The sequence below is a fragment of the Urtica dioica genome, chromosome 2 (genome assembly GCF_054948205.1).
Source record: "Urtica dioica subsp. dioica isolate 48M chromosome 2, U.dioica_male_clone48M_v1_H2, whole genome shotgun sequence".
Classification (NCBI taxonomy): domain Eukaryota; kingdom Viridiplantae; phylum Streptophyta; class Magnoliopsida; order Rosales; family Urticaceae; genus Urtica; species Urtica dioica.
Window position 1 is genome coordinate 30,607,848 of NC_142757.1, and position 24,462 is coordinate 30,632,309.

The window sequence follows — 24,462 nt, forward strand, 5'->3', positions numbered from 1 at the left end:
GCGTCTGCTGATGATAACGATAGTGATGAGTAGTTTAAAACATTTGAATTTGTAATGTGTTCTAAATATTTTATGACATATTATGTAGTATATAGTTATAAAACTTTGGATGATGATGGTATGTAGTGACAATATTAATAATATGTAGTATTTTGTTTTTTTTTTTAATTGTATTAAATATTCAAAATAATATTGTATGCTTACTTGGCTTATTTTGTACATAAAATATGGCGGGTGATTGTAGATTTCTGCGACAGATTATCTGTCGCGCATGTGTCCTGCCAAAAGGCGCAAAATTTAAATGTAGCGGGTGATTTTGGATGTTTGGGCGACAGACTTCTGTCATGCATGTAATTTGCGCGACTGAATATCCGCGACATATTGTTCACAGAACTATCTGTCGCGGATAGGTCTTGCGCGATAGAAGAAGCCTTTACGCGTTAGATATTATTGTCGTGTAGAGTGTAGTTTTTTTTTTGTGGTGATCCTAAAAGGACCAAGTTGGGTCCTCGAGGGATACGAAGTGCTTTCATTGGCTATACTATGAATAGCAATGTGTATAGACTTATAAATTTAGAGTCTAATGTCTTATTAGAATCCGAGATGTGGAATTCTTTGAGAACCTTACATTGAAATAAAATGAGTCTCATAATTCCACAGATGGAGAGCCTCGAGAGGAGAGTTCTCCCAGGGTTGTCATAGATCAAACCAAACTTTGGATAAGAAAGAAAGTCCATAAGACTAACGATCTAGGATCTGAAGATATAGATTCACAACTTATTTCCTTTTACCTAGTAGAGGGAAATAAAGAGAGTTTTGCTCGAAAGATTCATTGTTCTAATCGTTGAAAACGATCCTAAGAATTATAAGGAAGCCGTAGCTTCTCGAGACTCTGCCTATTGGAAGGATGTTATCCAAGATGAAATGGATTCTATTATGTCAAACCACACTTGGGAGATTTTCAATTTACTCAAATGGTCGAGACCCATTTGGTATAAGTGGGTGTTTCGAGGGAAGTATCATAATGATGGTACTCTTAACACTTACAAGGCTAGGTTGGTAGCCAAAAGATTTCAACAACGGAAACCCCCAGTAGCAAGGACAACAACAATCAAAGTGTTGAATGTATTTTCTTCTTTGCATAAATTGAATGTTCATCAAATGGATGTTAAAACGACATTCTTAATTCACAGAAGAAATTGATGATCAAAACGAATACTCTTTAAGTATGATCTTCACTGAAGATAAATTTAAAGAGATAACAAAACATAAGTTCGAAAAGAGAAGCCGTAGCTTCTCGAGACTCTGCCTATTGGAAGGATGTTATCCAAGATGAAATGGATTCTATTATGTCAAACCACACTTGAGAGATTTTTGATTTACTCAAAGGGTCGAGACCCATTTGGTATAAGTGGGTGTTTCGAGGGAAGTATCATAATGATGGTACTCTTAACACTTACAAGGCTAGGTTGGTAGCCAAAAGATTTCAACAACGGAAACCCCCAGTAGCAAGGACAACAACAATCAAAGTGTTGAATATATTGTCTTCTTTGCATAAATTGAATGTTAAAACGACATTCTTAATTCACAGAAGAAATTGATGATCAAAACGAATACTCTTTAAGTATGATCTTCACTGAAGATAAATTTTAAAGAGATAACAAAACATAAGTTCGAAAAGAGAAGCCGTAGCTTCTCGAGACTCTGCCTATTGGAAGGATGTTATCCAAGATGAAATGGATTCTATTATGTCAAACCACACTTGAGAGATTTTCGATTTACTCAAAGGGTCGAGACCCATTTGGTATAAGTGGGTGTTTCGAGGGAAGTATCATAATGATGGTACTCTTAACACTTACAAGGCTAGGTTGGTAGCCAAAATATTTCAACAACGGAAACCCCCAGTAGCAAGGACAACAACAATCAAAGTGTTGAATGTATTGTCTTCTTTGCATAAATTGAATGTTCATTAAATGGATGTTAAAACGACATTCTTAAGTGGAGATCTCGATGAGGAGATTTACATGGAACAACCGGAAGGTTTTGTACTTCCAAGTAATGAACAAAATGTTTGCAAGCTTGTCAAATCCTTATACAGAGTAAAACAAGCACTTAAACAATGACATCAAAAGTTTGACTCGGTCATACTTTCGAATGGATATGTCCCTAACGTATGTGACAAGTATTTGTACACAAAGGTGAGCGGTAACATTATGATTTTCTTATGTCTCTATGTTGATGATATGTTGATCATTAGCAACAAGACGACATGAATATTAGAAACAAAGAGGTTTCTATCATCCACTTTCAAAATGAAAGATCTTGTACAAGTTGATACTATTTTGGGTATCAAGCTACGTAGAACCAGTGGGGGTTATGGAATTAGTCAATCGCACTATGTTGAGAAAGTGCTTGATAAGTTCAAGGAATCAAATACCCCTTTTGATCCAAGGGTAAAACTTGAAAAGAATGATAGAAGAGTTGTGACTCAATTGGAATATGCTAGTATTGTTGGTTGTATTATATAATTAAAGCAATGTACTAAACCAGATTTAGCATTTTTGTTAGTAAAATGAGTAGATTTACTAGTAATCCAAGTGCCGAGCATTGGAAGGGTATAGAAAGAATTCTTGGTTTTCTTTTGAAGATCAAGACTCTTGGCCTCCAATACGGAAAATTTTCTGCCGTATTAGAAGGATACACCAACACCAGTTGGATGTTGAGTTTCAGAGATAACAAACCTAGGATAGGATGAGTGTTTACACTTTTCGGAGGTGCAATTTATTGTTAATCCAAGAAACAAACATGTAGTAATCATTCGACCATGGAATCAGAGTTTGTGGCTTTGGCTTCCGCATGTCAAGAGGCTGAGTGATCGAGGGATCTTCTATCAGAAGTTCAATTGGCTAAAGACAATGTATCTGCCGTGTTAATACATTGTGATAGTCAATCCACTTTAGCAAGAGCATACCATGAAGTATATAATGGGAAGTCTAGACACATTAGTTTAAGACATGACTACGTGAGGAAATTGATCAATGATGGAATTATTTCACTCACATATGTGCGTTCGAGCTATAACACATCGGATTCTTTCACTAAACCTCTTGCAAAAGATTGTGGTTAAATCGACCTCGAGAGGTATGGGTCTCAAACTCCTTGATTTGTGACTCGACAATGATGGCAACCCAACCTAACGTTAGGAAATAATTAACATTAGGTTCAATGGGTAAGAACAAATCATTGATTTGGATATTCACAACATTATACAAGAATGTTAGTTGTTACAATTAGAGGTTGAGTTTTCTTAACTGTTAATGAAGTTTAGTCTCGAATTCAGGCTCGTTGTATCGTGCAGTATTCTTGTCTATGACCTTAAAACATTTTTGAGGTGCAAGAGATACTATAAGAAAAGTGTATCTCATGCGTGATTCAAGCCCAGACGTTTACAACTTTGAAGAGTTTCACAACAGTTGCGTAGTTGTCTCCGGTCAGGAGTTGCGAGACTAGAACGACTCCAAAATTATCGTTGTGATGCAAGAACCATGGATTCATGGACGGATCGTCGAATTGCAATTTTTAGCCTGTACTTCTGATCGCGGGTTGTTCTTGTTGAAATCTAGCTCGGCAGTTTGCTCTCCCTTGTCACTTCGTCACCTCGCCTAAGCCACCTCACCTAAGCTTCACCTCGTCACGCCGTCACTTCGCCTTTTCCTCCTGACAGGCGTGTCTCGGGAACCCTCACTTCTTGGAACTCATCTCACTTGGGAAAAGTGTTGCATTTATTTGTCATTCTATTTTCTATGTCTTGTTCTCTGTGTAATATTTATTATTCTCTATTTCCTAGACATAATTATTACACGTATTTAATACTCTCTCATGTATCTAGTCTATACTAATGTATCCACCATATGTATAAATAGGTGATACAATTTCATATAAAATAATAAGAAATAACATTCAAAGTCTCGAAACACTCTCTCTCATTTCCGACTCTTTTCTCTTTATTTCTACATGGTATCAGAGCCCAGAAATTTAATCATCATGAACTCCTTCGAAAGTTCATCTGTCCTCAACACCACTTCGACCACCTCGCAGACCTCGCCACTCAGTCTCACTGTGAATCCTTTACCCAATATATCACGAGCTACAAACTCAATGGCCACAACTTCCTACAGTGATCTCAATCCGTGCTCATGTTCATATCGGGATGGGTAAAGATGACTACCTCACATGCATGGCTACATCTCCGAAGATCGAAGATCCGACGTTTAAGAGTTGGAAGGCAGATTACAACATGGTGATGTCCTAGCTCATAAATATATGCATCTTGAAATCGTGGAAACCTTCCTCCTTTACCTAATGGCAGCGGAAATCTGGCAAGCAGCTAGAGAAATCTTCTCCAACTCCGAAGATGTGTCCGGGCTGTTTGAGACTGAGAACACTCTCTACAACCTACGTCAAGGAAAGATGTCTGTTACTCGGTTCTTCAGCTCGCTCACGCATCTATAGCAGAACATCGACCTCTACAAACATCAGCAGTGGACCTGCGCCGAAGACTCGAAACTCTACCACAGGATAGTGGAGACGAAATGTGTGTTTAAACTATTATCTGGACTCAACCAAGACCTCGACGAGGTCAGATGTCGGATACTCAGTACAAAACCACTACCATCTCTCTGTGAAGCCTTCTCCACGGTCAGACACGAGGAAAGTAGGAGGAAACTCATGCTTGGAGTTATCCACTCGAGCTCAATTTCGGGCTCATCCTCAGACTCGTCTGCCCTCACCACGCATGGCGATAAAGCACTTGCAGCTCGCGTCTCAACAAAGAGACCTCGCAAACCTCGCCCCTACTGCGATCATTGCAGACGACTTGGACACCTTCGAGAAACTTGCTGGAAGCTACATGGGAAACCACCAAGCTCAAAGTCAACCCGACACACTAAGGATCCGAACTCAGCCAAAAACTTAGTATCTACCTCGACCGCTGCCTCGACCTCGACCTCGGACTCTTCTCCCTTCAGCAACGACCACCTCGCTATTCTACATGGGCTTATCCAACAAGTCCAACTCAGTGGAGAACGCTCGGGCATTGGTCCTCTAGGTAACTCCCCTAGAGCCCTCCATGTAAACTAAGAGAATCCCTCAACATGGATTCATAACTTACTCCGTTTGAAATAGAAGCATATCAGTCACCATCGCCAACGGAGCCAAAACTCAAGTCACTGGTATTGGCACCGTGGTCTTGACGAAGTCCATAAGGCTAGAATCGGTGTTCTTTATTCCTCAACTACAGTGCAATCTCTTATCTGTGCATAAGATCAACAAAGACTCTAAGTGCCGTACTATTTTTGATGAAAGTTCATGTGCGTTTCAGGAACAGGTCACGGGGAGACAGATTGGTAATGCCGAGCTGAGTACCGGACTCTATCACTACTACAAATACAGTCTTTCGGTGCGGATGACTTTTGGGTGCGACTTTTCGCACCTAAAAGTCGCACCAAAAAAGACTTTTGAGTGCGAAAAGTCGCATCCAAAAGACATTGAAGCAACTAAAAAAGACCCCGGTGGACAAAGGAAGCGGGTCCAACCCGAACTGGAACTTCCCGATGAGCTTCAACGTGGCCGCCGACGGAGGAGGACACCTCAGCCTCCGGTTCAGGGTGATGTGTCGCCGCCACGTCCACAGCGACAAGGACATCGGCGAGGTCACCGTCCCCGTGAAGGAGCGATATCATATCAATTACTTTATTCTCAAAATCTTGTACTCTTTTTCGAGTGTAAATAAATAACCTAGAAAAACCTTGGAAAACGAAAAGTTTATTTACACAGTTTGTTGATTTTGGTTTTGCAGCGGCGGTGGATTCGCGGCCAGAGACCGAGCCTCCTTGTGCGTGCGCTCCGACCGAGACGAGCCACGACGGCCGTGAGTCACCGGAGCACGCCGACCATGAGTCACCCCCGGGAAAAGGACGAGAGAGCACCGGGAACAAGAAATTTCACGAAATCAAGGTAAGAAAAGTTCTTATCCGAAATGGATTTTTGAAAAAATTAGGGTTCTTAGTTTGGATTTGGGGATTTTGATTTCTGAGCTTGGGTTGTGGAATTTAAGTGAGTTCGAGCTCGTTTTGGTGCTCGGATTGTATTGCTTGTGCTCGGATACGTGAGTTTGAATCGATTTTAAGTTCGCTGTGAACAGCCTCTGTAAATTGACGTGGTCAGATCAGTACCGATTTAATTTGGATTTGTTGATATTTTTCCTGGTAAGTAGACGTTATGGGCTTTCTAAAATGACCAAGAACATGTAAATCCGTTGAGATTTGAGTGAGTTATGAATTTTTGAAAACAGGGTTTTAAAGCTGGGAATTCTGAGCGTGTGTTTGAATTTTTGGCCGACAATAGGAAAAAAATTAGGGTTGAGGAATTATGATTTGGGGCTTTTAATTTCTGAGATTAGTTTGATGATTCTGGAGTGTTTTGTGGCTCGTTTGGTGTTTGGGTTTCGATCGACAAGCTTCGTTTTGTATTAAAATGATTTTGGACGAATTTTTGATTTTGGTTTTTTAAGTTTTTGTTACTCTGGTGGAGTAAAGTATAGTTTTTAGGAACCTTGTGGCCTTACACCAGAGAGCAAAAACAAAGGTGTAAAAAATGCCACGGATTTTGATGGCAATGTCTAGAGACGGATTATTGCCAGCATTTTTCTCGGATATTAATGAGCGCACACAAGTTCCTCTCAAAAGCACATTGGTAACAGGAATAGGGGCTGCAATCTTGTCGTTCTTCATGGATGTTTCTCAATTGGCTGGAATGGTATGTCACACATTCTCGGGGTGATTATTGAGCCGCTACTCAGCGCAAATAGAACATTAATGTTCTCTTGTTATGCTTGGGATGATTAATGCAGTACTCTAGACCACTAACAAAGATAGTATGTTGTGTTGATTAATGCTACGATTTTTGTCCAAGGGTTTATTTTTAATGAATACAGTATATCATCAGGGGTTTATTTTTAATGAATACAGTATATCATCAGGGATTTATTTCTTTATTTCGTCTATGTAAGAGATATTTATTTCATGTTAATTAAAGCATTATGAATTAAGTATTTTTTTATATTGAGAATTTATATTTTTAATTGATGCTTTGCCTTATTGTTTTTATATTTTTATATTGAGAAATTATATTTTTAATTGATATAAAGGCTTTTTTTTTTCAAACCCGAAATAGGAATTCAAGTCACTTTTAAATAAACTGACATAAAAAATACTGATATTTATTATGTTTTTCATAGATTTGATGTCGCTTTTTAAAAGAGCGACGTCTAAAATTACAGTAAATTAACTCACCAATTTATGGCGGGAATGACTTTTGGGTGCGACTTTTCGCACCCAAAGCTCTACCCTCCAAACTATTGGGTGCGACTTTTCGCACCCAAAGCTCTACCGTCAAATTTTTTGGTGCGATTTTTCGCACCAGATGTTTTTCCCCCGCCTTTTCAACTATGTTTTGTGTAAAGTTGGGTGCGATTTTGGGTGCGAAAAGTCGCACCTAAATGTCGCACCCGAAAGTCACGACTTTTGGGTGCGACTTTTCGCACCCAAGACCTTTAGGTGCGAACTTTCGGGTGCGAAAAAGTCGCACCCAAAGGTATCATTGGGTGCGAAAATTGACTTTCAGGTGCGAAAAAAGTTGCACCCAAAGATCTTTTTTGAAGCCAGATCAGCCCGCCATGTGTCAACTAGACCAATATTTACCCCAGTATAAAGAGATCATGCTCAATCACCTTAGACTAGGACATCCAAATTTCATGTATCTTAAAAGATTGTTTCCTTCTTTGTTTATCAATAAAAATATCAATTCCATTCAGCGTGACATATGTGAGTTCGCTAAACACACTCGAAGTTCATATCACCCCACCTCGTACAAACCATCTCGCTGTTGGAATTAATCTAGGATTAAGAAAAAGTTTAACGCTTCGAGCAAGCAGCGGAATTTAAAAATTTTCTTCAAAACAAGTAAAACGGTTTTACTAACCTAAACGAATAGCAAGTACATATAATTTAAAACTATAAACGAGCAATACATGTTTACTAACCTTTGAGAAGCTTGAACTTTGAGATACCTTCGGAAGGTTGAAACGTTCGTCTCCCCTCGCAGCACGTCTATCTTCTTTCCTCGGGAACTTGAGCAACCATGAAATCACTAAAATCACTCGAGAAAGAAATGAGTTAGTGTGTGGGCACTTTTAAACACGACGACTCAAGAACAAGTCTAAGAGTCGAAGAGCTAAAACACTAGGTCAAATGTGGACTTAGGTGCCTAAACAAAAACGAAAGAAAACTAGAGAGAGAGAGAGGGAAGAGATGGGCGGCCAAGCTAGAGAGAGAAACTCTCAATCTCTAAAACTTTGGAATGAATGCAATGTGAAGAATGAGGGCTCTATTTATAGGAGAGGTTTTACCTTCAATAAGGTAGTTTCCTCTTCTATAGAATATCACGTATTCATGAGCAAAAGTTGCTCTCCTTCCCTTTATTCCACACGGCCAAGACACCTTCTAGAAGGCTTGGATTTGTTTCCTCTTTTGCTTCCATCTTGCTTGTTGGCCGAAAATCCTCCTTCCTCATAGAGGAAATTTGTTTCCTCTTTTTCTTTTGACAAGTATCTTCATACATTAATGCACAAAATAATCTCTCTTTTCTTCCTTTGGGTTGGGCGGCCAAGACTCCTAGAAGGAGCTTCTAGAAGCTTATTCATTTGTTCATGACAACATAAGAAAGACCCATTAAAAATTTTTAAGTAAAATTCTATGAAATGAAATTAATCCACAAGGTCCAATGAACTCATCATGGCCGAGTGATTTAAGTCATCATATGACCATGTCAAAAAATTTATTGACATTCATTTCATCCTATGTCCAAAAGGACAAAATTACCCTTTTGACAATTTTCGTAAAACTTGTCTCGTTCTTGTTTTGACTTAGCTTCTAGTTTAACTATCCCTACTCGATATGATTTGTGACAGTGACCTCATGGATCCAAATAAACAAAGCTTGAGCTAAAATACTTGGACTCAAAAGTTCACAAACATTTTCCAAGTTTAGCTTAATGTCAATGATATTCCAGTAAAATGCACAAATCATTTTTGAACAAGTTTCACTCTTAGATAGAAAAAAAAATATGAGGCAGAGAGAAAAGTTATGTATTATGGTACAAAAATTCTCACAATTTATGAAGGGAGATAGAATTTAAAATATCATATAGATGACTTACAAATACTTTGTATGAAGATATTACAGTAATTTTTATAGCAAACTTAAAACCACTTTTTCTAAAAGTTAATAATCCTAGTTTTTTCATCTCATGTACAAAATCTAAAATCGCTTTCGAAGTTTTTTGTTAAAATAGTTTTGCCAAACACCAAATAAGCATTTTAATTTTTTCTAAATGTAAAAACTGTACATTTTAATCCCAACTAAACGCAACCATTATTATTCCGTGATGTGGATTTACGTAACCGGAGATAGCCAAAAAAATAATAAAGATGGATGAGAACGACGTGACCACAGGGCACGCGATTTTATTTCTTATAAGAAACTAGTAGTACGGTAGTTATTAAAAGAAAAACACACACACAAACACTGCACACAACCAAGTCGTGTCTTGTTTTTATGACGAAATAAACATAATTATACATTATAGTTATTACGGTAGATAATGATATCAATCACTATCATAATTATATATATGTATGAATGATATCCATCATCATAATAGGGCTCGTCAAATCAGCGGTCTCTTAATGCTGACTGGTGCAACTTGGCCTACCACAGCTGCATCCATTCTCTGCTTCAGCCACGCCCCACATTTCACCACCATCCTCAATCCATAACCTGTTCAATAAAAGTACATAATCGCAGACAAATAATATGATCAGGTCACAGCGCTGAGAAATATAAGGAAGACTTTCCTTAAGACATGGTTTTGTTTGATTATAAATACGTAGATATACATTTTAGTCTGGTTCCGTCGGTCTAAGCCTGACACGACGGTTATAATATGCGTATATATATGCGTAGAAACGAAATTCAATTTAGGAGGGATCAATGGCCAAAAGTAATATTGGTAGATGAGCTAAATGAAATACTACTAGAATTAATAAATAATATAGGAAAGTTTGATTATACATAAATAAGGAGTAAATGTAATAATAATAATAATAATAAATACTGGTGCCATAATTTCCCCCGCTTACGTCCGCCCACACTGCATAAATATAAAGTAAATTTCAGGCTTACGGCTTATTGGGAGCGACATTCATGATTAGGGTGTCTTGCGAGGATGAGAGCTTCTCTGCGAGGTCAGGATATTTGCCACACCTACGCAAAATACGTACATACAATTACCAATCTATTATATATTAGAAAGGAAATGTTTTCCACGAAAATATAATGAGTTTAAAGTTGTATTAAACATACCCATTGCAGCTGCTGCCGCAACCGCATCCAGACCCACACCCACACTTTCCTCCGCAGCAAGAAGACATTTTTTTCTTTCTTGTGTTCTTTTATCTTGATCAGTTTCAGAATTTGTGAGAAAGAGTTGTTTTTCTGGCTTTGATCAAGTCTGAAGCCACAATGCCCTCTTTTATGCAACACATGCTCTCATATCCATCATACACGTGTCGGGATCGTGCATCACATGCGATTTTTGTTTATTTTTGTCAAACATCACATGCGATCACTACTACACGTATGTGCCCATTCCATTATCGCTCATTTCATTTCCCCAAATGGTGGGTCCGCATCGCTTTCTTACTTCTCTCCCCTCCTCTCGTCTATGATTCTCATGATGTAAATATCGTCACTTTTTTTTTTATTATTATTATTATTTATCTTTATCTAATATTTGTAGTGTCCAATTCCAAAGACCAATAATTAGGCCCCTTCGAGACCGTGCAACTGCAATAATTTATGGATCACAGGAAAGTCACGATAATTTTATGGAGCATAATAGTGTATTTTTACTACAGTAACTTAAATGGTATTTTATATAGAAAAAATGCCGATAAAAATATCTATTGTTTTCGTTTACATCCAATTTGTTACCTAAACTTTTTTTCCACGGAAAAACTACCCAATCTCTTGATTTTGTGTTGCCGTTACTACAAGCACCAATTTTATGGTCAAAATATAACGGCTTTAATTAGAGTGTATTTTGTAATTATTTATTTGTAAATAGAATGAGAAACTAAATAAATGAAAAACAAATAAATTGAATTAAAAGAGATTTCACATTAAAACAAAGAGCAACCTTCAAAAAAAAAAAAAAGCTCGAGGAACATAAATTCCCAAATCGAAAACCATAAATTCTCAAATTTTGACAATAGAGGAAGAGTCACAACCAGTCGACTTTGAAGATGTCGAGTTCGTAGAGGAAGAGTATCGCGACCAGGGAGAGCACGTAGATGATTTGCGGAACACGAAGGACCCTCAACAATGGTGGGCCGCCGTGAACCAGGTTTGTAACGACGTCAGAGTTGAGAACTCTGATGGATATAGGGATGAGAGTGACCTTGAAAGCTTGCATAGCGACGGTGACGAAGAACGAGGTCGATCAGACGAGGAAGACGAGCAAGGAGTTCAACCCGCGTGGAAGTCTTTCTAATTTCAAGTTTATGCTAGGTATGGAATTTCCCACAATGGACCATCTGAGGAAGATATTGAAAGAGGAGTTCATAAAATTTAATAGGGAAATGAAGTACGTTTTTAACCACTCGAAACGAGTCAGAGCCAAATGTCTAGGGCTAGGGTGCAATGGGTTCTGTATGCTAGGGTTCTGAATTCGGACAAGAAGACGGTGAGGATTAATACGCTAGTTGATAAGCACGACTGCGGTATTGTCTTCAATAAAAAGCACGTGACAAGTACGTGGCTTGCCAATCGTTTCTTGGAGAAATTCAGGCTCAACCCGAATTTGGACTATAAGAATTTCAAGGAATTAGCTTCTGCGGCAAAGTACTGCAATGTGTCATCCAATGTGTTCTACAAAGCAAAGACGGCAGCAAGAGACGCTTTAGAGGGATCAGTGAGTGACCAGTACCGGATTCTGGATGATTATTGCGAGCAACTAACAATGACAAATCCAGGTTCCACTGCTCTATTGAAAACAACTATGGTTGGTGATAAAAGGGTTTTTGAGAGAGTTTACATTTGCCTGAAAGCGTGCAAGGACGGATTCAATAAGGGTTGCAGGCCCTTGATCTGTTTTGATGGGTGTTTTTTAAAGGGCTATTGTAAGGGTATGTTGCTAGCTGCTGTTGGCATCGATCCGAATAACTCTCAGTTTCCAATTGCGTTTGCTATATTGGAGAAGGAAAATACACAAACGTGGACCTGGTTTATGATGCTTTTGAGAGAAGATCTTCAGATTATGAACTCGACGGATTCACTATGATGAGTGACCGGCAAAAAGGTTTAGCAAAGGCTTTAACTGATGTGTTTCCAGGAGCAGAATTCAGGTTTTGTGTTAGGCATCTCGTTCCAATTTCAAGGCCAAACATTTTGGATTGTTTCTTAAGCAATTATCGTGGGCGTGTGCAAAGGCAACTATAGAGCTAGAATTCAAAAGAAGAATGCGAATGCTTAAAGATGAGGATGTGAATGCACATGAGTGGCTATTGCAAAAGAATCCAAAGGAATGGAGAAAATCACATTTCAGAACCAATGTGAAATGTGATATGCTCTTGAACAACCTTTGTGAAAACTTCAATTCAGCCATATTGCCTGCAAGAGACAAGCCGATCATCACACTGCTGGAGAAAATCAGGTTTTGGTTGATGTGTAGATTTGAAACAAAGAGACGCGGTGTCCAGAAATGGCTTGAACCAGTTGGACCTCGGATACTTGAGTTGATGGAGACGTACAAGAACACGGCTCGGTATTGTCAAAGCACATTGGCTGGTAATGCAAAGTTCCAGGTATACATTATTGGATTATGATTTTATTTGGGAATAATTCTTAGTTTGTTTCCCAATTGGACCTCGGATACTTTAGTTTTATTCCAATTTTAGTTTGTTTCTATGATGTGAAGGTTAACTTATTTGGAACAAAGTCTTTTGTGGTTGACTTGAGGACAAAAAATTGCACATGTCGATCTTTTGAGCTTAATGGTATACCATGCCCACATGCTTTGACTTGTATCTGGGCATCGGGTTTGAATAGAATGGACTATATCGATGATTGGTATAAGAATGAGGCTTATATGGCAGCGTACAGTGGCGTAATTCAACCAATGACGAGTCCGGATAAATGGCCTGAAACTGGACGCAACCCCATCGAACCACCACCAAATTATTCACTGCCAGGCAGACCAAAGAAGGCTAGAAATAAAAGCAATGATGAACCACTACCAGGATTTGAGCCACCTCATCCGACAAATCACTCTAGGAAGGGCCAAGTGAATCATTGCATCAAATGTGGCCAAACTGGATATTCACGAGTCACTTGTCAGAATTCAGGAGCTAAGCAATTTAGTTAGTTGTTTTATGTGCGTTTGTTTGTGTCTTATTTTTGTCTAGTTAAGTTTTTGACACACTTGTACGACAAATCACACAAGGAAGAAAGAGAGGACGCCCAAAGAAGGATAACCTCCTCGCCGAGACTATGAAAAGAATGAATCGGAAGACCAGACAGAACTCAAGGGCAAAAGAGTTGCAACCAAAACAGTTTTTGACATTTAAGACCCTTTTTTGTGCAACTAAAACCAAAACAGTTTAGGCCTTTATTTATGCGTTTTCATGTCTCTGCTTAGACCTTTGTTTATGCATTTTAATATCTCTGTTTAGGCATACTTGTTTAGGCCTTTTAATGTTGTTGTCGCACGAAAATGAACAACGATTAAATACCTCGGGCGGTTCGATCCAAGGCCGGACCAAGTGATCGCGCCCGGGCCAAAAATGGGAGCTCGTAGACCGAGCTGCACCCTCCAGACCCTGAGGTGTGTTTTGGGGGGTGTGACCGTGCCAAAGGTTGGCTGCCTACGTACCCTTTAGTCGGGATCAGATCAGAACGTAGTTCAATTTGTGTATCAGGGGCTATCTTGGGCTCAGAGGCTTTGGGAATCCAAGGTTTTAGAGTAGGACCCGGCTCGTAGCTTCTAGTGAAGACTTTAGAGGGGTCGCTTGCTCGTAGCTCGGAGTTCTAGCTCAAGGGCCAAGAAGCCGGAGAGCGGTGCGTACCGCAGAAGCTCGGGTCGCAGAAGAGGAGCGCGCTCCCTCTCGTGGAGGGGGGTCCTCGCGTTTCTGAGCCGAGGGAGGAGGAGTGCGCGCTCTTGGAATATCACAAGAGTGCGAGAGAGAATTCTCGAGTTCTCAAGAGAAGAGAAGTGTTGTGTTGGTGTCAACCCGGATTCTTTTTCCCTCCCCTAGGGGGGGGGGGGTATTTATAGTTGTGGAGAGAGGCCTTGGGCCGGCCCCTTGAAGCCCACCGGGTGGCCGGGAACGGGGCGTGCGAGGCTTTACGCCCAAGAGGGCGCAGGGCGCGTGGGGCCTCAAGCCCAAGAGGGCGCAGGGCGCGCGGGACACGTTGCCTAGATGGACGCGGGGCGTGTCGGGCGTGGGACTTGGCCGGGCACGGCGTGCCTGGCAGTGGGCGTACCCGGCCGAGGTGGCAAGAATGCTCGGCCGAGGTGGCCGAGGTGGCAAGGACGCTCGGCCGAGGTGGCGAAGACGCTCGGCCGAGGTGGCCGAGGTGGCAAGGATGCTCGGCCGAGGTGGCCGAGGTGCTCGGTCGAGGTGGTAAGGACACTCGGCCGAGGTGGCCGAGGTGGCAAAGCTGCTCGGCCGAGGTGGCCGCGGTGGCAAAGCCGCTTGGCCGAGGTGGCAAAGCTGCTCGGCCGAGGTGGTAAGGACACCCGGCCTAGTCAGCAGGGGCGCGGGAGCGCGCGCGGGCCGGGAGGCCGAGGCGCGGGAGCGTGCGCGGGCCGGGAGGCCGGGGCGCAGGGTGCACGCGAGCCAGGCGCGCTAGGGCGCGCTGAGGCCCGTTGGGCCGGGGGCGCAGGTGCGCGCGCGCCGGCCGTGCCGGGTCGTGGGTGCGTCAGGGCGCTCGGGCCTGGTGGGCCGGGGCCCGTTGGGCTTCCGGCCGGTAAAACCCGGCCGGCCTTGAATCATTTTTGAATTTCCGGTGTCTCGAAAACGACCGGTAACATTAGCCCCCCAAGTTTACGGCTTACGGGACGTAAGTCGTGAACTTTAGAAGAGAAAAAGGGCGTTGAGGTAATTTCACCTTCGATCACTCGTGACCGTACGCACGCATATCCTTCTTCTTCTTCTTCTTCTTTTTTTTTTTGGCCGGAGCCCTGGGGGCCGGACCGGGCCGGCCGGGCAGCAAGACCCGTGCGCGGCCTGGCGCTGGGGGACTGGCGCGCGCGCGAGGCCGGCCCGCGGGCCGGGCCTTGTGTCGCGCGCGGGGGAGGGGAAGGAGCAGGGTTTGCTCCTTCCTCTCCTATAAATAGGAGAGCCCCCGCCCTTTCTGTTCACACTGGCAGCCTGTGGGTAATCGGAAAATTCCTTTGAGTTTGAAATTTCCCCTGGGCAGCCGACTTTTTTCCTTTTTTTAATGGGGAGCGAGCTTGTTTCCCATGTTGATGATCCCGAGGTTGATCCTACCTGCCCTCTCCCAAATTTTGGGGGGCGGCCAAGGGTCCCTTTGAGGAACTCGACATGATCCCCATCTTTGTCGAGGAAGACTCTAGCGCGGTCGACAAATGGCTCGCGGAGTTGAAGACCGACGCCGCGGCGATAGCCGAGCTGGCGGGGCCCAGGAGCGGCCTACCTACTAGGTGTGGCCTCGAAGGGGAGGATGAAGGGTCCAAGGACCCGCGATCGTCACGGTTGGTGATCAACCTGGTCTCCGGCGTGGCGTCCTTTGACCCCCCCCCCCTGCTCAAGCAGCGAGGTGAAGCGGTAGTGGGTGTTGAGCTCCCCCGGGCATCTAACTTGGACGCGTCGGGTGTTGAGCTTGCGATAGTGCCGTCCGAATCTTTCTTGGACGAGATTTATTCCGACGATCCCCTAGGGTCGGGCTCAGAAGGCCCTGAAGATGACTTTGAGGCTCCTCCCGCGAGGGTTAAGGAGAAACGCAACGGGAAGGTGTTGGCGACGGCCTGGTCGGCCTTCTAGTCCGCGGAGGCTTCGGGCTACACTTATGCCCGGTCACTGGAGAGGACTCGTATGTACGGAGTAGGCGACTCTGTCGCCCCCGTCGGCTTAGATTGCAAGGGAATCGATGCTGCGAGCACGCTCACTTCCCGAGTCTTCAGCACACTTCGGGAGACGTATAACATTCCTCCCTCGGTGGGATTGCTTAGACCTGCCCCCGAGGACAGGCCCTCTCGCCCAGGGACGGGTATGCGGCCGTGACGATCGGGAGTCTTGTCTGCGGGTTGCGTATCCCGTTCCTCACGATCGTCCAGCAGATCCTGACCCGACTAGGGGTCCACGCATGTCAGATGAGCCCGACGTTCTACCGCCTATTGGCTACATGCTTCATGGAGTGGCACTGCCAAATGCAGCGTGCCATGACCGTGGACGACTTCCGTAATCTGGTTGCCGTCTTCCCGGCGCCGGGGCAGCCGGGGTTTCATATGGCCCGTGCTCGGGGCAACGTGAGGCTGGTCGAAGATTGTGACCCGCCTAGCCGCCGGGCGTGGGTGTGGATCACCTCGGACGCCTTCGGCGAGGCGCCCCTTCGCTTTGGTCGTCTGGCCGACTTTCCAGCGGACGAGGGGGCAGCGGAGCTCCCCTTTGTGAGAGAAATATCGGGGATGTCGGAAGCCCGCAAGGCTGGCGAGCGGTTCCGTTCCCCCGAGCTGATGGCGCTCACCGGGTGGTTCCCGCCCTTTGCTCCGGGCACCAAGGAGGCGCTCCGGGCGAGCAGGCCCCCGAGTCCCGTGGCTTAACCAGTCGCTCCTGCTTCTCGAGGTAGCTTTACGGTTTTGTAAAACTTTTTGTTTTGACAGGAACCTGACCTTCGTTGCTTTGTTTTGTGTAGCTGCAAAGAGGCGAGCTAGGAGGCTGGCCCTCGCTTCTCGGGACCCTGAGTCAATGGCGGAGATTCGCTCTAGGGTCGTTGACCGCAAGGCGAAGGGAGAGCGCGCCGAGACTGCCGGTCTAGTCGAACCGGAGTCTCGCGCTTCTTTGAAGAGGGCTTCGACATCGGCACCTCTCGACGAGCGTTCCGAACCCAAGAGGGCGAACTCGGTGGTGGAGCTGGAGGCGATAGAGGCTCGAGGGGATTGTTTCCGCCACCTCGAGGGATCCCCACTATCCTGGTGGAAGGGTGTGGTGTCGAAGAGCGACATTGCTTTCTTTCAGGCAGGGGTTACCGACGCTCAGAAGGTCAGTATTTCTGTTTTATTCCGTTGTAAGCGTAGGTTTCAGTTTTAACCCTTGCTTCTTTGTCGTCGCAGGCGTATGCGAGGGCCGTGCGAAGCGACAGGATTTTGCATGACTTCATCCGGCGCTTAGGGGCATCTCAGGAGGAGCTCGCTCAGACGAAGGCTAGGTTGGCTCAGGTCGAGCGAGGTTCGCACCCGGGGGCGGAGACCGAGAATGAGGCCCGGGGGGTCACCTTTGAATTCTTCGACACCCTGTTTCCCCTGCTAGATGAGGGTACTGTTTGAGCCGTGTGGCTTCTTTTTTAGCGCGTATGTTTAGCGCTTTGCTTTCTTTTCCTTTTCTAGGATTTCATTTATTTTTCACGCACTTTTTGTTCAGCACGTGTTTATTGGATTCAGAGCCGTGGCTCTTTTTATTTATGAGATGTTCTTGTCGCTTTCGTGTTGAATGCTTATCTCAATTTTCGAGCAATTTTACTCGTATATGCCTTCTTTACGGGCTGACGTGGCCCGAAGGGCTTGTTCCCCAACCAATAGTTTTGGCGGGTTTTGCGTCCCTAGTTGGGATTTGTCCTCCGCTCGCTCTATTGTTACGACTCGTCGTCGTTCAATGTTCGAGGCGATGGGGCGTTTGTGCCTAGTTAGGTGGTTGTGGCCCAGTGACTTCGCTTCGTGCCTTCCGGCGATCGAAAAGGTCGTACCGGGTAGTTTCCGGGTGCTCCGCGTCCGTGCCATTGGCGACTGGACGTGCATGTTGCGCCGGGTTGGGCCGGTGTCTTTTGAGTTCGCGCTTTGGAGCAAGCGAAAGTAAATTGCGCCGGTGTTAGGCCGGCGTCTTCGGAGCTCGTGCCGTTGAGTGACCGAGCGGTAATGGTGCGCCGGCTGAGCCTGACGTCTTTTGGGTTCATGCCCTGAAGCAAGCAAACGCGCTTTGTGTCGGATTAGGCCGACGTCTTTTTAGTGTTCGCGCCTTGGACCGTCGGAACGTAGGTGCGCCGTGTTAGGCCGGCGTCCTTTTAGAGTTCGCGCCCTTGGGCGTCGGAACGTAGGTGCGCCGGGTTAGGCCGGCGTCTTTTTAGTGTTCGCACCCTTGGGCATCGGAATGTAGGTGCGCCGGGTTAGGCCGACGTCTTTTTAGCGTTCGTGCCCTGGAGCGTCGGAACGTTGGTACGCCGGGTTAGGCCGACGTCTTTTTAGCGTTCGCGCCCTGGAGCGTCGGAACGTCGGTGCGCCGGGTTGGGCCGACGTCTTTTTGGGCCCGCTTGCCCTGGAGCAAGCGAACGCGGTTGCGCCGAGTTAGGCCGGCGTCTTTTGGGCCCGCTTGCCCTGGAGCAAGCAAACGCGGTTGCGCCGGGTTAGGCCGGCGTCTTTTGGGTCCGCTTACCCTCGAGTAAGCGAACGCGGTTGCGTCGGGTTAGGCCGACGTCTTTTGGGCCCGCTCACCCTGGAGTGAGCGAACGCGGTTGCGTCGGGTTAGGCGGTCTTTTGGGCCCGCTTGCCCTGGGGCAAACGAACGCGGTTGCGCCGGGTTAGGCCGACGTCTTTTTGGGTCCGCTTACCCTCGAGTAAGCGAACGCGGTTGCGTTGGGTTAGGCCGACGTCTTTTGGGCCCGCTTGCCCTTGGGCAAGCGAACGCAGTTGCGCTGGGTTAGGCCGACGTCTTTTACTCAAACCCTATTGCACCGGGTTAGGCCGGCGTCTTAGGTGTTCGCGCCCTGAGGCTGGCGAATCTTTGTTTGGCTCAAATTTGGCCTTTTTAGGGTTTGAGGCAGCGCCTTTACGCGACTTACATGCGTCCCGGAAGACGTCTTTCACCTGCGCCTTTACGCGTCTTACGGCACGTCGGGAAGGCCGACGTTTTACTCGAACCCGTATGCACGAAGGGCCGTCGGGGTCTGAGCTTCCTAAGTCTGTATCCCCGTGGGGGACTTAGGCCTGGGTTGAGCTCGTGGGTTGAGCGACCGAAGTGCTCGTGGGTTGAGCAACCGGACTTATGTGTTGCGCCGGGTTAGGCCGGCGTCTTTGAGCTCGTGCTATTGAGCGACCGAGCAGGTGTGTTGCGTCGGGTTAGATCGACGTCTTTTCTCGGACCCGTATGCCTGATGAGCGGTCGGGATTCGAGCTTCTTAAGCCTTTGTATCCCGTGAGTGGAGGGCTTAAGGTTTTTTTTTATGCCGTAATTTCTCGAGTGTACGTCTCAGGACCCATAGCCCCCGAGTTTTTAGTTTACAGGTCGTGCCTCATGATGACTAAAAACTGTGATAAAGTGGGTGGAAAGACCTCAAACTTTATTTCTTATTAAGTTTTGCTAACAGGGAACATCCTTGAACAGTGGCGCGTAGGCCTTATTGAATAAGGGAAATCAGAGCAATAAATGGGGAGACTTGGTCACTGGTGGTACTGCCTCAAGTGCTCGGCGTTCCACGGGTGCCGGACTGGAGTTCCGTCCGTGTGTTCGATGTAGTAGTTTCCGTCGTGTATGACTTTTCGAACCCTATATGGTCCTTCCCAATTTGGGCCAAGGACCCCGGCGCCTTGCACTTGGGTGTTTTGGAACACGCGTTTGAGTACAAGGCTGCCGACGGCAAAGATCCGCCTTTTGACTTTGGCGTTGCAGTATCTCTCAACCTTTCGCTTTTGTGCAGCGAGTCTGGTGAGGGCCTCGGATCTTTTCTCGTCGATTAGATCCAATTCGAGGCGCATGGCCTCATCATTTTCTTTTTCGTCAAAAGTGTCGACCCGGTAGGTGGGGACTTCCGTTTCCACGGGGACCACTGCTTCAATCCCAAAGGCTAGGGAGAAGGGGGTCTCTTCGGTGGCGTTTCGAACGGTCGTTCGATAGGCCCATAGGATGAAAGGCAATTCCTCAGCCCAGGCATCCTTTTTGGCTTCGAGCTTTTTCTTGAGGTTGCTTTTAATCGTCTTGTTGACGGCTTCCACTTGGCCATTAGCCTGTGGATGTCGCGGGGATGAGAATGTCTTGCTTATCCCTAATTGGGCGCAGATATCTCTAACCCTAACGTTGTCGAATGCGCGCCGTTATCGGTCACGATCGACGTGGGGATGCCGTGGCGGCATATTATGGACTTCCAGATGAAGTTTGTAGTGTTGGCCTCGGTGATCCTGGCCAGAGGCTCGGCTTCGACCCACTTAGTGAAGTAGTCAATAGCGACGATGGCGTATTCGTATTGCCTCGGGGCTTTGGGAAACTTGCCGATAATGTCTACGCCCCATTTTGCGAAGGGGCGTGGAACAACGATGCTACTTAGGGGAGACGGTGGCTGACGTGGAACGTTGGAGAAACGTTGACACTTGTCGCACTTTCTTGCCCAGTCGTAGGCGTCTTTTTCCATTGTTGGCCAGAAATAGCCTTGTCGAAGTGCTTTGAGCGCGAGGGACCTTCCAGCGGCGTGGTTCCCGCAGAGGCCTTCGTGGATCTCGCGGAGGACCTTAGTCGACTTGACGCTGTTGAGACATCGGAGCAGCGGGGTTGAATACCCGCGCTTGTATAAGGCTTCGCCTCTCAACACGTATTTGGATGCGAGGGCTTTCAGCCTTTCGGCTTCTCTGCGGTCTTCGGGAAGTACCCCTCTTCGCAAGAAGTCCGTAAGCGGGGTCATCCAAGTTGGACGAGCGGCGCTCTCAATCGTTCCAACCTCGTCACGTGAGACGGATGATCGCGAGAGAGACTCGATTGGGATAGTTCCCAACCCGTCTTCGGTGATACCAGATCCGAGGCAAGCTAAGGCGTCAGCCTCGGAGTTCTCTTCTCGTGGGATCTGGATGATCTCGAACCAGGAGAAGGCATCTAGCTTGGCATTTGTCTTTGCCAAGTAGGCGATCATGTTAGGTTCTTTGGCAACGTAGTCGCCTCTAACCTGATTTACGATCAACTGTGAGTCACAGTGTATTCGTAAATTCTGTACGTTGAGCTTTTGAGCGAGCTCTAGCCCTACTATGAGGGCTTCGTACTCGGCCTTATTATTGGAGGCCTGGAATCCGTAGTGGAGAGCGTAGCGTAACTTTTCCCGGTCGGGATTTGTTAGAATCACGCCGCCGCCTGCTCCCTGGGCATTAGATGCTCCGTCTACGTGCAGTTCCCAGATGGGACCCGTAGGGTCGACCTTTCTCTTTCGAGCCGACAAGTCGTCGGTCGAGTTGTCTTCTGCTCTTCCCATGTCGGGAGTGTAGGAGAATTCTGCTACGAAATCAGCTAAGGCTTGAGCCTTTATTGCTGGTCTCGAGTGAAACTCAATCCCGTACTCGCTCAATTCTTGGGACCAGATCGCCATGCGAGTCGATGTTCCCTTTTGAAGAGCTTTACCGATTGGGTATCCTGTTCGGACAACGATTGGGTGAGCCTGGAAGTAGGGGCGTAGCTTTTTGGCGGCTACGAGGAGAGCGAGAGAGAGCTTTTCTATCTCTGTATAACGCGTTTCCGCGTCAAGTAGGGCTTTGCTTACGTAGAATATAGGCCATTGAGCCTTATCTTCTTCACGGATCAGCACAGCGCTCACAGCTCGTTCGGAGACGGCGAGGTAGATGTAAAGCGTCTCGCCTTCTTTTGGCTTGGAGAGGAACGGAGGTGTCCCGAAGTAGGCCTTCATTTCTTGGAAGGCCTTTTCGCACTCGTCCGTCCATTCAAAGCCGTCCGTCTTCTTAATTGCTTTGAAGAACGGTTGACACTTGTCGGTTGCTTTGGCCACAAAACGTGAGAGGGCGGCAATCCGACCGGTCAGACTTTGGACCTCCTTGACACATCGTGGAGACTTCATGTCAAGGAGTGCCTTGATTTTCTCGGGGTTCTCTTCGATACCTCGACGGCTAACTATGTAGCCTAGGAACTTCCTGGACTCGACCCCGAACACACATTTGTTGGGGTTGAGCTTCATTTTGTACCGGCGGAGGATTAAGAACATCTCCCTCAGGTTGTCTACGTGATTGGTAGCCAGTAGGCTTTTAACGAGCATGTCGTCCACGTATACTTCCATGGTCTTGCCGATTAGGTCGGCGAAGATCCGGTTTACCAATCGTTGGTAAGTAGCTCCTGCATTCTTAAGGCCGAAAGGCATGACCTTGTAGCAGTAGAGGCCGCGATCAGTGACAAAGGTTGTCTTGATCTGATCGGGCTCGTGCATTCGTATCTGGTTATAGCCCGAGTAGGCATCCATGAAACTTAGGAGTTCATGTCCTGCCGTGGCGTCGACCAGTTGTTCGATGCGTGGGAGTGGAAAGCAATCTTTCGGGCAGGCTTTGTTAAGATCTTTGTAATCTATGCAAATGCGCCACTTCCCGTTAGGCATTTTGACCATGACCACATTGGCCACCCACTTGGGGTACTTGGCTTCTCGGATGAAACCAGCGGAGAGAAGTTTTTCGACTTCCTCGTTTATCGCTAGGTATCGTTCGGGGTTGAACGCACGCTAGCTTGTACCTTTTCAGCGATAGTTTTATCGTCATTCAATCGGTGCACAATCACATCGGGGTCTATGCCGGGCATGTCTGCGTGTGTCCACGCAAAGACATCCTTAAACTCCCGAAGGAAGGACGCGAGTTGAGTTTTGATGGCGAGAGGGAGTTGTGCACCGATCTTCACCACCTGGTCAGGTTTAGCTTCGTCAAGAACGATCGAAGTGAGATCATCGGGGGTGTCAACTTTCAACCTCTCGATATCGTCGCGGGGGTCTAATTCCCCAAGTTGCCGTGCGTCTTTCTGATCACACGGGTAGTCGTCCTTCAGTTGGTAGATCGTGTTAACCCTTTTTTCAGCGGGCTTGCCGTCCACGCCCTGGACATAGCATATCCTCGCCTGGGTTTGATCACCAGCCATGACGTCGATCCCCTCTTTGGTAGGGAATTTTACTAGAAGGTGGTATGTGGACGCAATAGCCCTTAGTCTGTTCAACGTGGGTCGCCCAATGATTACATTGTAGGGCGACTCCTGGTCGACCACAAGAAAGGGGACCATGTGAACGACTTCAATGCCTCCGGTAGTTCCGAAGGTGACTGGTAAATCAATGATTTCTTCAGTCATGACCTTTTCTCCCGTGAACCCAAACAGAGGTGTCTGAGTCGGGACAGGGCGGAGCCCCTCGAGCTTCATGCGCTCGAGGGTGGTCTTAAAGATTATATCGGCCGTGCTGCCGTTATCAATAAGAACTCTTTTTACCAAGTTGTTGGCCACCTGGGCCTTGAGGATTATAGCGTCATTGTGCGGGTGCACAACTCGCTTGGCCTCTTTATTGGTGAACTGTATCGTCTCGTGAGGTACGGACGGAGGTTCCTCGTAGGTGAGGTTAACCTGCCCGGCAAGGCCTTCTTGAGAGGCAGCTCTGAGGAGCTTTTTCCTTTGCCGGGCCGAGTCCCCGTCTTGCAAGCCACCTAAGATGGTGGTGACGACCTGGAGTTGCGCATCAGCCGTAGCTGTGACCGTTGTGCGGTCGGTGTTTGCGTTGGTCCCTCCACCTTTTTCAGGCTGTGGCTTGTTGTCGGTGGGGGCTGCCACTCCTACCAAGCGAAGGACAAACTCATTGAGCTCTCCCTTCTGGATTAACGTCTCAATTTGTTTCCTAAGATGGAAGCATTCAGCGGTCATGTGACCGTAATCTCGGTGGAACTCACAATAGCGGGACCGGTTGCGAGATGCGAGGTTGCCCTTTATCGGAGCCGGAGCGACGAACTTGTCACGCGCCATAGCGTAGATTTGCTCTACCGGGGCGTTCAAGGGAGTGTAACCCGAGTAGTCTCTAAAATTGCTCGCAAGACGCGGCTTTTGAGACGTAGGGGGTCGGCTATCGATAGCTTCACCTCCCTTGTTTATCCTCTTACGGGGGTTTCCAGGCTCGTTGCCGGACTCGTCCCGATGGCGGGAGCTTTGGCTGCTGCTCCTGGGGTCGTCGAGGTAATCTTCTACCCCCATAAAGGTTTTGGCTTGGTTCATTAACTCGGCCATCGTAAAAGGGACTCTGCCGACGACGGACTTTAAGAAGTCTCCGGTGCGCAAGCCCTCGATGATGGCTGTAATTGCGTCACTGTCGTCAAAGCGGTCGACCTTATTTGATT

The 24,462-nt window shown here is 46.4% G+C and overlaps 1 protein-coding gene and 1 pseudogene across 1 annotated transcript; one reads left to right on the plus strand and one right to left on the minus strand.

Moving 5' to 3' along the window:
• Positions 1 to 9,550: 9,550 nt before the first annotated feature.
• Positions 9,551 to 10,644, minus strand: MT2B (metallothionein 2B). The gene is made up of 3 exons (XM_089606335.1): positions 10,482 to 10,644; positions 10,302 to 10,382; positions 9,551 to 9,896 (listed from the first exon to the last, which is right to left on the minus strand). Exons 1-3 carry the CDS (start codon positions 10,547 to 10,549, stop codon positions 9,803 to 9,805), a joined length of 243 nt encoding a protein of 80 aa, XP_089462461.1. The 5' UTR covers positions 10,550 to 10,644; the 3' UTR covers positions 9,551 to 9,802.
• A 922-nt stretch (positions 10,645 to 11,566) lies between these two features.
• LOC149404313 (uncharacterized) lies at positions 11,567 to 13,594 on the plus strand (annotated as a pseudogene).
• The last annotated feature ends 10,868 nt before the right edge of the window (positions 13,595 to 24,462 follow it).